Below are 13,666 nucleotides of genomic sequence, written 5' to 3' on the forward strand. Positions count from 1 at the left end.
ACCCTGTAATTACTAAAACCGTGTATTATACACTTCAATTTGAGCCGTTCGGAAGGCCGTACGGCCGTACCAGGTCATGTTTCTTTTTCTCTCGGTTTTCGACCACGTGTCCAGGATCGCTTCAGGAGTCACCCCATTCAATTTCAGCCCAAAATAACATGTGTTCCGGGTGTAATCTCGGAGCAGTGTTGTTACCACTTAAGCTTGTTGAATGACGCCGTTGCTCGTCTCTTCCTTGTATTCTCTTTCCTGTTTAAGATAAACAAACTGAGGACTCGGCTTGGGGCCAAGTGTACTCACTCCGACGCTCAAGTCAGTAAACTTAGAGAGATAAGTTGTATGTTACTTGGCGAAGTATATTGTAGAGAGATAAGGGAGTCTATACCAGATTATGTGATTTGTGAGATAGGTTTGGGGTCCTTTTCTCGTTGAGAGAAGTGGAGTATTTATTGACTTTCACCTTTTGTCACGTAGTGGCCAAGTGGCAGAGCAGGTGGAAAGACTGTTCTACCCTCGGCCGGGTGACCCATGGCAGGCCGGCGGGCCGTGTTGATTCGGCGCCGAGGGGACTGGATGTGAGTACACAGATATGTCTCTCGGCTGGCTAGTTGCCGAGACCGAGACCCAAGTGACAGGCCGGCATGCTTCGTCGGCTAGGCCGTCCTTCTTGTTGACTTGTTGTCTTTTGGCATTGACCTTGGTCAAGATGTTGACTCGGTCAGCGGGTGCAGAATATGCCCCATCAACATGTATTATTCTATTTTTAAGGAGTATCTGATTTCCGCCTCAAACTGGTTTATCGCACACCGACAACCTCAAATGTACTCTGTTACTCCTCAAAATTTGTGAGACCGCTTTGTCTGACCTGAGAAATCGTCCATGTGATTTACGGACATTTTTGTTCCGGGACCTTAGAATCACGAAACTGTGTATTATACACTTCAAGTTAAGCCGTTCGGGAGGCCGTACTAGAACGTGTTTCTTTTTCTCTCGGTTTTCTACCACGTGTTCTGGGTCGTTTCAATAGTTATTTTATTCAATTTTAGCTGCAAATAACAAGTATTAAACCATTTTTAACGAGTCTGATTTTCGCCCAAGATTGATTTATCGCACACCGACAATCTCAGATGTCATCCGTTGCTCTCAAAATTTGTGAGACCGCTTTGTATGACCTGATAAACTGTCCGTGCGATTTACTCATTTTTTTTGGGAGCTTTGAACCACAAAAACGTGTATTATATTTCAATTCGAGCCGTTCGAGAGGCCGTTCCGGGTCGTGTTTTTTTTTCTCATGGTTTTTCTACCACGTGTCCGGGGTCGTTTCAAGAGTTATCCTTTTCAATTTCAGCCCTAAATAAATAGTTCTAAACCATTTTTAATGAGTATCCGATTTTCGCCTCAGATTTGTTTATCGCACACCGGTCCGTTATTCCTCAAAATTTGTGAGGCCGCTTTATCTGACCCGAGAAACCGTTTGTGAAATTTACAGACATTTTTGTTCCGGGACCCTGAAATTACAAAAATCGTATATTATATACTTCAAATTATAGCCTTATCTAGTATTCTTTTGTTTATGGAAGTTTGGCTTACTGCGACGTTAAGAAGAGGGTTTTTTTCAATAATTAGTCCCAAAGTTCCAACATGTAACCATGTCTCACTTTAGTGTTAAAACCGTTATACGTTGTACTATAAGAGAAAACATTACCAAAAGAAGTAAATTTTACTCTAAATTGCAAAATTTGTATATGTACACTTCTATAGACGACCATCATCGTTTTTGATAGTTGAAAACCTTAATGGATAGGGCGAAAGTAAGCACAAATAAGACAGCAAAACCAGCAATTACAACAGCTACTACACCCAACAAGTCATGCTTGAAACCGAAGTAATCTTCTAGGTATTCTTCAACTGTTTGCCCATTTTGATCCGATAGCTTACTCGTCAAATCTCCAAATTGTGATGTGACTAGCCCGTATAATGTCCATGCTAGGGGGGACGTCCAGTAATACCATCTCCACCATATCGGTATTCTCTATTAAAAGCAATGAAGAACAAAGATGCAGTGAGAAATATAAGCACTACCTTAAAAATAACCGCGCATACTTGTTACTTGTATATATGGTATTAAATCTGGCCTATGACATCCCATCATGATCAAGTTATAAAGGTTTAAAGTTTAAACATTATGGCAATTGCAATTTGAGGCTATATTGGTTACTTTGTGGTACAACAGTAATAGCGGCGACCAATTCAGAGATCAAGTCTCAAACCAAGATTTAATACCATGTCTATATTAAAGGCAAAAATATTGGGTAAAATGATCATACAATAGCGTCATTGGAAATTCAAGGTTTAGGGCGAGTTTAACATTTAGTAAGTTAAAAAGTACCCCTAAAACCCTAAATACTCACCTCATACAATATCAGGATATCTTATCCAAAAATGTCGTAGGCTAAAGAATAGAAAGAGGACATACTGTTATAGGGATGATGAAACCGGAGAAGATGTTCCACAAAGCGTAAAAAGCGGAAGCAACAATGTTGGCAATGTGATGGTTTGGTGTGACTGCCACAGTCATCATCCCATAGTAGGTGAAATACAGGAAGGTGAAGAACATGAAGTATATGTACCATAAGAATTTCACAATGCTCCATTCGAATCCTATCATTGCATAGACTATTACACCATAAACTATCGCTTGAATCAACACATATGGTATCTCGATAAAAGCCTGAAACACACGGATAAGAAACAAACATCATTAGTGAACTGATCACCTGGAATCAAACTGTCAAACAAGCTCAGAGGCAGTTCCGTTGATGGCACGATAAGAGGGATAAAATATAAGCAGGGAGCTTTAATTGCATATACTACGAGCTAAGTTAAGCTGATGATGTCATTGAGGGATGGTTCTCATAACCTAGATTTCTAACCTATCGGTATCAAACTTGCAATTTTATTGCTCTATATACCCAATGAAAAATATGTACTTAACCGTCATCCAATATTCTTGTCCTAGGTAGATTTAATTTGGTAGCTAGTAATGCTTTCTAGTTTTGTAGAAATCAGCTATAATCTATCTTCTTTTTTGTTCTGTGACCGACATCTAACTTACGAAAAACCGATAAAAGGTACGAAGTACTAAATATGTACCTGTGCCAGTGCATATGGCAAAGCCGAGTACAATCCGGCTGCTTTTTCTCTATAGAAGACTGTTCTTTCAACACCAACTACTGGTCGGATCGAAGATGCGTTTTCTACCCCAAGAAATAAACAGGCAGCATACATAGAACCCATGGCATTAAACAAATCTTGTGAATCACTCCTGCAATAAGATAACAGACGAATCGATAAGTACATTGTTAGGTGATTTGAATTTGAATATACATACATCTATACATGTTACATAATCTTGATTCTTTTTATTATGAGAATCTTACGTATTCTTTCCAAGGTCCCAAAACATTGAGCCAAACATAACAGCAATCCCTGTTGTGAACAGAAGTCTCACTGCATTATAATGAGGATTGCGCCAGTACGAACAATGTTGTTTCCATAAGCAAGCCATGACCTGGGTTTTAAAAGGTTTTGCATATTTGGTGGCAAAGGAGAGCTCTTGTGAACCAGCTCGAGGCGTTGCCAACTCGCGAATTAGTCTCTTATTACTCCTACAAAGATGCAAAACATACAATATGATATACAGTATTATACATTTATGGATAACAATAACTCTTCTTTTTCAAGATGCTTGACTCACTCAAATAAGGTGGAGTTTTTGTAAATTTCTGTAAAATCAACTCCTAAGGCCATTTCTTGTGCATTCGTTGAAATATCCAGCATCCAAGTTGCCGGATTGCATCCGTCTTTGATTTTTTTCACACCTGGGATAGCCTATAAGACACCAAAACAAAAGTTTGGGGCTAAACATCATAGGTCAAAATCTAATGTTGGTTTAATCAAGTCAAGTATAATCTTCACCTCAAAATACTGAATAAGATGACATGAAAATTGTCCCAAGGGACCAACATATATTTCTTCTCCTCCTCGTTTCAGCAAGAGTAGCTGCATTCCAATTAAATTCGTATTAGCTCATAGAAAGTGTATTCCTTGTTTGGTTCATCTATTTAACAGTTTTACCTCATCAAATGCTTCAAAAATGTCGATGCTAGGCTGGTGAATGGTGCACACGACTGTTCGCCCGGTGTCAACTGTGTTCCTAACTGTTCTCATCACAATGGCAGCAGCTCTTGCATCAAGCCCTGAGGTTGGCTCATCCATGAATATAATTGAGGGGTTTGCCACTAGCTCTACCGCAATGGTAAGTCTTTTACGTTGCTCAGTAGATAAGCCGCTCACACCTGGAAGCCCCACGAGTGCTTCTCTTAAAGACGTTAACTCAACAAGCTCCATTACCTCCTCAACAAACATCTACAATGATACATTCCAGAAAATAACAGTTAATTGATATGCCACCAAAGTTTTATAGTTATTGCTATATATTAGGCTTTTGAACTTCCACAAACTCGCAAACAGGCCAGACTCCATTTACCCGCGAATATATGGTGTATTAATTTGAACCTTACCTTATTAATAGTAAATGATTCATAGACATAAAGTAAATACGAATTTCAAACCTGCCTAGTCTTGGTGTCAATATCTGGTGATAACCGAAGCCAGGCCGAAAAAATCAATGATTCATAGACAGAAACATATGGAGAGTGAATATCATCTTGCTCACAGTATCCAGAAATGCGAGCAAAAGTTGCGTGTTTCTTTGGGTAGCCAGATATTCGAATGTCTCCTTCTATGTAACCAATAGTTTTTCTCCCGGCTAAAACATCCATCATGGTGGTTTTACCAGCCCCACTGACACCCATAAGAGCAGTAAGAACACCAGGCCTGAAAGCTCCACTTATTCCTTTCAGAAGTGTTAATCTATCTTCAGCAGCACCTTGGTTTTTCATTTCCTGCAGGTTTAACCTCAAATCGTTACTTGATCAACACATCTCGATCAGAATATCAATCAAGTTGTACATTTTGTACCACGTCTGCATCAAAATTTACTGAATATGTATCTAAACCACAACTAAAACATTTCAAAACAGCTTGTTTAAACATGTACACTCTTAATTGCTATACCTGTGGCATGTCTACAGAATATACGATGTCCTCAAAAGTAATGCAGTGCGGTTCAAAAGGAAGAACCATCCCTCTACGATACTGAGGTGCAGCTGCAAAGCCTGCAACAATACTCTCTCCTTGTTTTGCATCTGTTAGATGACACCAACAAACACTTCAGTTAATCTCCCAAGAGGATCTCGGTCTCTCACATACAAAAATTGTGAGACAACATTAATATACATTGAATTATATGTACCCTTCGATAATTAGTGGATAAATGAGCAGTCTCACATAAAAAATTTTGTGCTGGACGGCTATGGAGACTTGGAGAGTACGTTGTGCAGACTGAAAAATAGCATATGATCTGAAAAGTTTAAAAATGAGAAACAATTACCTGTCGATCTTTCTCCACCATCAAGGGGAACACCTTGGTTAGTTAACTCCAAAACGCGCTTCCTGTTATCTGTATCACCTCCATCAAGAATAACAGCTCGAGTTCTATCAAACGCTGCAAATCAGTTTACCGTGTCAGCACAATGAAGTTTGAACACACTATAGTATTCAAGTATAGGAAATGAGGTACTAACGGCTTAGAAATGTAAGAGATAGAATGTATAGAATGTTGAATAGGAGCACAAATCCGAGCAACGCTCCTACTCCAATCCAATACCAGTAAGAGTGTGGAAAGAATGATCGGTGCTTCATAATTTGTACTCCTATTGTTTCATTACTACCTGGCGGAATCTGTGGAATGGAGGAATAAATTTTAACAAGTATATTTCTAAGGTAAATAAGATGGTATGGCATAACAACACTATTATATACAAACTCCACTAACTTACATAGCTCCAACTCTTTCCGAGAAATTCATTCGCAGCAATAGCATTCTGTGCATACATCATTGGAGATGACCAAAAACCCCATATCCACCATTTTTTCATGTCCCCTGTTTGCATCAGGAGGAAGTTAAATCATCAGTCTCATTTTCTAATCGCATAAATAGAAATGGAGACAATACATGGGATATAGAGAATACAATTTAGGTACTTAATTCTTACTATGTGCAAGGATGAAGCCGCTCAATGCAAAGAGGATAAGCAATGTAGAAGAACCAATTACACTTGCAACAACCATAGTCCTGCCAACTGCAGCAATCGTGCGAAACAATGCAGACGCCATCTGGTTTAAAAGTACCAATAGAAGGTATTGTTTGAACAGCCTACAATGCAAGGGGGAAATGGAGGGTTAGACTAGTTAAAAACTTCAAATTTGCAGTCAGTATCAAGGGATACATATAAAATGCTTCAGATTTGACTTTTTCCTACTTGTAAGTTATTTTGTTGCCATTATAGTTTCTGGCCTACATCTTTCACCAACTTTCATTTCCGTCCAGATATTCTAATGCTTTTTAATTTCTGTGCAAATTAAAGTAGGAATTTTATTGTTTGGGCAGGAGTCAGGAGTACTCAGATTTTGTTGTACCTGCCAACATCCGGGTCAAATCCGATTGCATAATATGTGATGAAAACCCAAGCGCCAACTTCAACAAATGTAATTGGAATCTGAAGTATCCAACTAGGAATTGCATATGCCCATGATGGAAAAAAGAGGAGATCTCGGTGCTTGTAGAACACTGGAAGTTTGAGTAAAGTCATAGACATCTCTGACATTCCATTGAACATAATCATCATAACCGTGTAGAACAATGCGCCTACATAAACTGAACCACCAGGTGAAACTGTTCTCTTGTCCATATGGGTGCGCAAAAATATAGTCACTCCAATGATAGCCATTATGACAAGCTGAGTTACATAAAAAAAAATATAAGAGAAACCCCAACACAGTTTGAGAATAATAACAAACACATTAAGCGCAGGTTATGAACATACTTGTAAGAGTTTAAAAATGAAGACAAATGAATTCCTCTTCATCAGGAGAAACTCCCTCGATATGCATGCCTTAAGAATTTCCATTCTAGCAGCCCCATATTTTTCCTTTGCTAAAGCGGCTGGATGACACTGTCTTTTATCAAATGGGGTATTCAGCTCATATCCAAGCTTTTTCCCAACATGAAAAGATTGGAATGCGTCCGCAAACTCTCTAGCAGTGATGTAACAGTGTGGGTCATCCGTACGCACCCAATACTGTCCTTGATCCTTCTTGGAGGTCACCTTCATTAGATAAGCTTTAATGGTTAGTTCTTAAGAACTAGATGTTCCATCAATAATACATTCTGTCAAAACTAAAGAGACCTAAACTATATATTTCTATTTCTATTCAGCAGGTGCTGTATAACCCCACTTTACCGAAAGCATTAGAAACAGTAATTTTATATGGACTTACTTCTTGTAAAAAATCTGCAACTCCTTTTCTTTTAGGGCACCGAAGACCCATATACTCAAAAAACTCCAGTATGTGTTCTTTGGGACCCTGATATACAATATAACCGTCTGAAATTAGAATAACATCATCAAAGAGCTCGTAAGTTTCTGGTGCTGGCTGAAGGAGGGAGATGACCGCAGTTCCATTAAGGATGTGGATAGCTTGACGGATTGACTTCACTATCTGAAACGTTGTTGAGGCATCCAAACCATTCGATATCTCATCCATGAAAAGTGCATTTGTTGGTCCAACTAGCATCTCGCCTACAATGGAAAATGAGAAACATTAAGCACAGGTCAACAGAGCACCCTCAGCGACTCTGACTAGCATATAGTAACAATATTTAGCTTCATTAATTCATTTGTGTCCAGTAAATTTAGCAGGTAAATGTAAAGTCACTGATGGTACAGAAATTAAAACCCGTCAACATTAAAGCTGTCATGTGGCTCCATTTACACCAAAAACAAATAAACAAATTAGTTATAGCTGATCATCTTAAGTTCACCTGTTGTCACACGCTTCCTTTGTCCTCCAGAGATCCCTCGAGTCATTTCATTTCCTACTACTGTATCTGCACATATTTCTAGCCCTAAAAGCTGATACATCAAGGACTCAATTAGCTTGTACAAAAAGTAGGAGACCAGAGATGTTGAGGATTAAAGGATCAACAAGAAAGATGAGAATGTATTGCTACCTTCAAAATATAATCAGTCACAACAATATCTCTTTGCCCTTTACTAACCGCAGCCTGATAAGATGGTACATGCATTTCATAAGTCAATATGAATTGGACAATGAGATAGAGCCACCAAGGTAAATTTCGCTAGCAGGCACATAATAGACTTTCAGCTCAAGAAATAGACAAAGTGTAAGACTATACCTTCATGAAAAGATCAATGTCAGGATCAGGTTTAATATTAGCCGCTTTCTCTCTTCTGGTGAGCTCAGACAGCATGTCTACAATCAATCATCACCAGTAAGGATTGAATTTTAAGTAGCGCCATCAGTAATCTATGGACAAAAGAGAGACAGGAGAGCAAATTATACATACCATATAAATAACCAACCCCTTGAAACCTAGCAGAGTAAGACAGAGTTTCTCTCACGGTCATCTCTCCAATATGAACATCGTCTTGACTAATGTAAGCTGCTGTTCTTTGCGGCACAAACTCATTCATGTCATGTCCATTGTAAGTCACTCTTCCTGAAACCTTTATATGCCAAAGTATAGTTTCAAAGCTCATTAACAATCAATCTAGCACATAACATGTAAAGGATGAAATGAATCTCCATGTGTGTTCTACAACTATACCTTCAGCGATTTATCAAGTTTTCCAGCTAAAGCCAAGAGGAATGTAGTTTTACCGCAACCAGGAGGACCTAAAAGCAGGGTCAGCCTGCCAAATTTGTTTCATAAACAATACATCTATCAGTCGCCTATGATCATGGATAGCTCAATCAAATATGAAATATTAACACAATTAAATTGAAATTGCAGATATTAAACCTTTTGGGCCTCACAATTCCACTAATATCGTGAAAAATCTTGATAGACTTCTTCCGACTTGAGAGTATGTGCAGCGAATTCAAAAGCCCCTACACACAATTATTTTCGCAAGAACACAATTAAGAGCGTACATGTAAATACCCCATGTTTTCAATCAGCTTAATATATCTTGTAGCACTAGTGTAAAAAATGTTGGAAGCTCACCTCTATTAAGTTAGCAGTGAAATTAACAAGGGTAGGCGATGCTCTACTTCCGACATAAGCTTCAGCCTCAATGTTCAGATGCTCAAACCTCACTTCAATTGTGGGGATATCAATTCCAACCCTTGTAAAATTCACACCAACAAAAACAAATAAATACTCCGTATCAATATGTAAGCAAGAATGCCTTAACCTGGCAAACCTGACTCAGCTCGTCGCGCTAGGGGCTAGCAGAGGTGTCTCCCTCTCAAACAACGTACAATTTCCGAATTTTATTCTAGTTTACCTACTGCAATTCCATCACTAATTCACCTTTCTTAAAATTTCCGCCCCCTAACTAAATATCCTGGTTCCACCACTGCATACGGACTATGACAGCGTTAATTAACACAACAACTATGATCAACCGGGGTGTAACTAATCAACCTAATTACCGGAACCTGAATTGACTCGTTTACCAGGTCTAACTATACTTCAAATACCACCGCGGTGAATCAACCTAATGACCTGAACCTGAATTGACTCGTTTGCCAGGTCTAACTATACTTCAAATACCACTCGACAACGTTAATTAACCTAACAAGTATGATCAACCGCGGTGAATCAACCTAATGACCTGAACCTGAATTGACGCGTTTGCCAGGTCTAACTATACTCAAATTACCACATTATGAAAACAGAATAACTAACAAACTCGACTCCATACCTTTGAATTCTATCCTTGAGTTTGAACAAGAACTCGGAATTGTTTTCTTCAACATGACGAAACAACCTTAGAGCAAGAGCCTTTCTTTCTTGCAACCCAAGGCAATCAATATCAACTTGATTAGGCAAATTAACGGTACTAAATTCTTCATCATCAGACGTTGTAGGAAGTAGAATTGCCTTTCTAAGACGATCAAACGTCGGAAGCCGCTCAATTGCGGCCCAAATTAAAGCTTCTTCGTCGTCAACCCCGCCGCTTCTCCGCGATTCCGACGCAGAAACTGTTGCGTCATCGACACCACTCCACCTCCTTGACATTTCCCGCCACCACACTGTTTACTGTTTACTGTTTTACTGCACAATTAATTTTTAAAAGAAAATATCGGAAGAATATTAAGTTGAGTTAAAGCTAACTTGGGCCCACCTGATGATTGGTTTTTTTTTTTTTGTGGGTAAACCGGGTTGTCCACGGTCGACAATAGTGTATAATTTCCTCGCCCGTGGCACGAATAGGTGAAGGGTTGACCAAAGAACCCACTTGATCCCCAGTATAATTGAACAGAAGGAGAAAGCTGAAATAATTTGGCTTGTGACTGGAATAATTTGAACCTTGACCAGTCAAATTAAATACGTAAATGTAATCCTACTCCGTATACAATACGGTCGCGATTTTTTAAAAAATTATTTGTTTATTGAAACGGTTTTACCCTAGTATGATGTAAAACAGATTTATAAACACAACCACCTCTATCTTACACAAACTCTGGAATAATATACCGAATTTTTTTGATAGGGGGGTGCGTTTTTAAAATCGTTTTCGTTATTATTATATGAACAATGTATTTATACAAGTACAATCTCAATATTTATGGAAAACTACCTAAATTTAGGAAAGCTAACAATATAATTACAAGATATACAAATTATACCATAACAAGAATATTTAATTACATTCTATTCTACTAATTTGAAACAAATTTCAATAGTGATTAGGAGGTTGTCTTAGTAATCTTTTTGAGTCTATGGTAAAGACTTTTCTAATTAGTTATCCTTGATGTTTTTTGGATCTTATTAGTTTTAAGTTGTACTTGTTTATTAACTAGTTTTCTTGCCCGTGCGTTGCACGGATATTAAAATAATGTGTGATAAATTTCATAATAAAATGGAATATAGACATATAGTACATCGTTCATGTCTACGATTTTATGTATGCCGCATGACCAACAAATAATTCACGTTAACATGATACTGACATAAGAATAAAAGAGGGTTTGATATAAAATACCTTTTTTTAGGAAAATAAAGATAGTTTTTAGAATTTGTTCATTAATACTGTTTGTTTATCAATTGGTCAAGGAAAACAATAATATCTACTCTGTAAATCAACTCAATGATGCAACAAATCTCCTTCTTTCAAATAACAACCATAATTTAATCATTACTGGATCGAATAACAAATCTCTATTTTTATTCCCTATTCACACACATAATCTAAAACAATCTCATCCTTTGAAAGATCGATCCTTGTCTCCGAAACTTAATTATCTCAAATTTATCCAACCAAGTGAAAAACTAAACTCCTACTTCTAGAAAAATCCATAATCCAATGGAAACTAACCCTTGCTCTCGACAATGTTGTTAGAATTAAGATTTTACTTTAATTTGGATTGATGGGGTCAAGATTAAGTTTATCAGTATGATCTTTTGAGTTTTCTTGTTATTATTCATGTTACCTATATGTTTTAATGCAAGCAATATTTTTGCTGATAAATAACCTTATTTATTATCACTATCCTTGTTAAACTCATCACCCTCCACAAATGCACCCTCCCTCCACCCCACTAATTTACCCGCAAAATAAACATCAGCCACTGTGATTAGTTCTTACTACTTGAAACAACCTCCAATCCACTACCACTATCACTAACTTTCTGCCACGTTTTACATCTAAGAAGTCATAAATCACATTCAGCTTCATGAAACGCCAATCTTTACTCTAGATGATATGGATCGATCCTCGTCTCCCTTATCGAAGACAATTTATTTCTCCTTCAACAAAGAAATATTTAAGAAGAAATTTTTCCTCTTATCTCTCTCCCTTTCTCTTCCTAGTGTTTTTCTCGTCCCCTCCCCTACCTCTATTCCAGATACTCAAACAAAATGTTTGATGTTTGGGTACTATGTTTGTAAACTGAATAAGTTTGAATATTATATATATAAACACGAACTTTGCTATTTATTTCATTTTGCATAAATAAATCTTACTACCTCCATCTCATTTTTATTGTTCTTTTTTCTTCAAATTTTATTATCTCATAATTATTATCCCCTTTCTAAATCTAGAAAGGAAAAACTTTAGTCAACCAACTCGTCGCAATCAACCTCATTCCCACTCGAAACAACCTTTAGCCCACTACTTAATCCCTTCGGTTCACACCTAAAACGGTCTAAAATGCAAAGCTTTCATCTCTCTCTCTTGAAAAGTTGATCTAACTAACAGAAAACTAACCGCTACTTTCTGAACTTCATCATTTTTACATCCCGTAAAGATCAAGTTGAACATGACCAAAAAAAAGGCAGAAACTTTGGTTTTGTTTGATAACAACAGATTGAACATTTTTCTTAGCATTTTGAGAGTTTTTACACAATTTAAATAACAAATGTGATATTTTGAGTGTTGATCATCGACATATTGAAATAGTAGATTGTGGTGTAATTTCTTGTTTTACATTATGATCTTTAATTAGTATATTATAAGAAAATAAAAATTGAGTTTTTTTTCTCTGAGGAAATTAAAGATCAAACTTTATCTTTATCATATTTATAATTAATATTCTTCACTTAAAATATATAAATTTAAGCAAGTTCAAATAAGTTAGCTAAAAGTTATAAATCACAAATTGTACGAAGCAGTATAATCATTTTTTTTATTAATATGAAATAAATGTCATAAACTTCGAGAAAATATTAATGCGGTAGAGAACTATAGAAGAGTTGGCAAGTACCTGACCCCCTTTTAGGTTTAATTTTTTTCATTTATTATTAAATTTTTGCCTAAAGGTGGTTAAAGCATCATATTATGCATGCCGAATATGTCTCACCCTTTCCCAGTTCGTATCTCTCCCTAAATTATAGTGATGATGTGCTCAATTTACACACACAAAAAAAAATTTATAGCATCAACAATAATTAGTTTGCTCCATATAATTGAATAGTACCGTTTTTTATGCATGTAAATTTGTCAGAAGAAAAGCTTGAGAGAGACGGTATTCACTATATTAGGGAAAGACTACTCTTACACTTTTATGTGTTTATCATGACTTTTTTTTAATGTTGATCGTTGCTTGAATTGAATCTTAACCTTATACATATTTCTATTATAAGTGTATCTAATTTACCTTCAAGCCTCATTCAAATCTATTTTATTACTCGTGGTACCATTTTTACTTTAAATTGTAAAACAATCGCACAATAAAGTTTTTCAAAACATTTACTCGTTTGTCATAATATGATATTTCGATTCGCATATTAGCAGCAACTTTCTTTATCTTTTAATACTCCTTGAAAAATAGATATCAAACTTTGTACTTATCAATAATTTGTGAATATCTTATTTAAATTTTGATTAATATACTTTTATATAAGGGAAAATGCACATGGTGCCCTTGAGGTTTGCCATTTTGCACGATATACCCAAAATTTTGATTCGAAAAACTTTAAAAGGTCATAACTCGTGTTTAAGAGATCGGA

General features: G+C 36.8%; 1 protein-coding gene across 2 annotated transcripts; it reads right to left on the bottom strand.

The window, feature by feature from the left end:
• Window positions 1-1,710: 1,710 nt before the first annotated feature.
• LOC141652452 (pleiotropic drug resistance protein 1-like) lies at window positions 1,711-10,335 on the bottom strand. 2 transcript variants are annotated; one of them, XM_074459920.1, is made up of 24 exons: window positions 9,918-10,335; window positions 9,215-9,335; window positions 9,011-9,099; window positions 8,816-8,900; window positions 8,555-8,714; window positions 8,384-8,460; window positions 8,198-8,251; window positions 8,009-8,099; window positions 7,465-7,766; window positions 7,011-7,292; window positions 6,604-6,923; window positions 6,180-6,340; window positions 5,964-6,067; window positions 5,709-5,865; window positions 5,534-5,629; window positions 5,140-5,258; window positions 4,635-4,967; window positions 4,138-4,428; window positions 3,979-4,062; window positions 3,758-3,891; window positions 3,441-3,668; window positions 3,154-3,325; window positions 2,477-2,731; window positions 1,711-2,032 (listed from the first exon to the last, which is right to left on the bottom strand). In XM_074459920.1, the coding sequence occupies exons 1-24, from the start codon at window positions 10,232-10,234 to the stop codon at window positions 1,769-1,771; spliced, it is 4,296 nt and encodes a 1,431-aa protein (XP_074316021.1). In that variant the 5' UTR covers window positions 10,235-10,335; the 3' UTR covers window positions 1,711-1,768. The 2 variants fall into 2 exon arrangements, with proteins under 2 accessions (XP_074316021.1, XP_074316020.1); XM_074459919.1 differs by having other exon boundaries at window positions 5,140-5,270; window positions 5,516-5,629; window positions 9,918-10,313.
• Between the last annotated feature and the right edge of the window lie 3,331 nt (window positions 10,336-13,666).

The sequence above is a fragment of the Silene latifolia genome, chromosome 4 (assembly GCF_048544455.1).
Source record: "Silene latifolia isolate original U9 population chromosome 4, ASM4854445v1, whole genome shotgun sequence".
In the NCBI taxonomy this organism is placed as follows: domain Eukaryota; kingdom Viridiplantae; phylum Streptophyta; class Magnoliopsida; order Caryophyllales; family Caryophyllaceae; genus Silene; species Silene latifolia.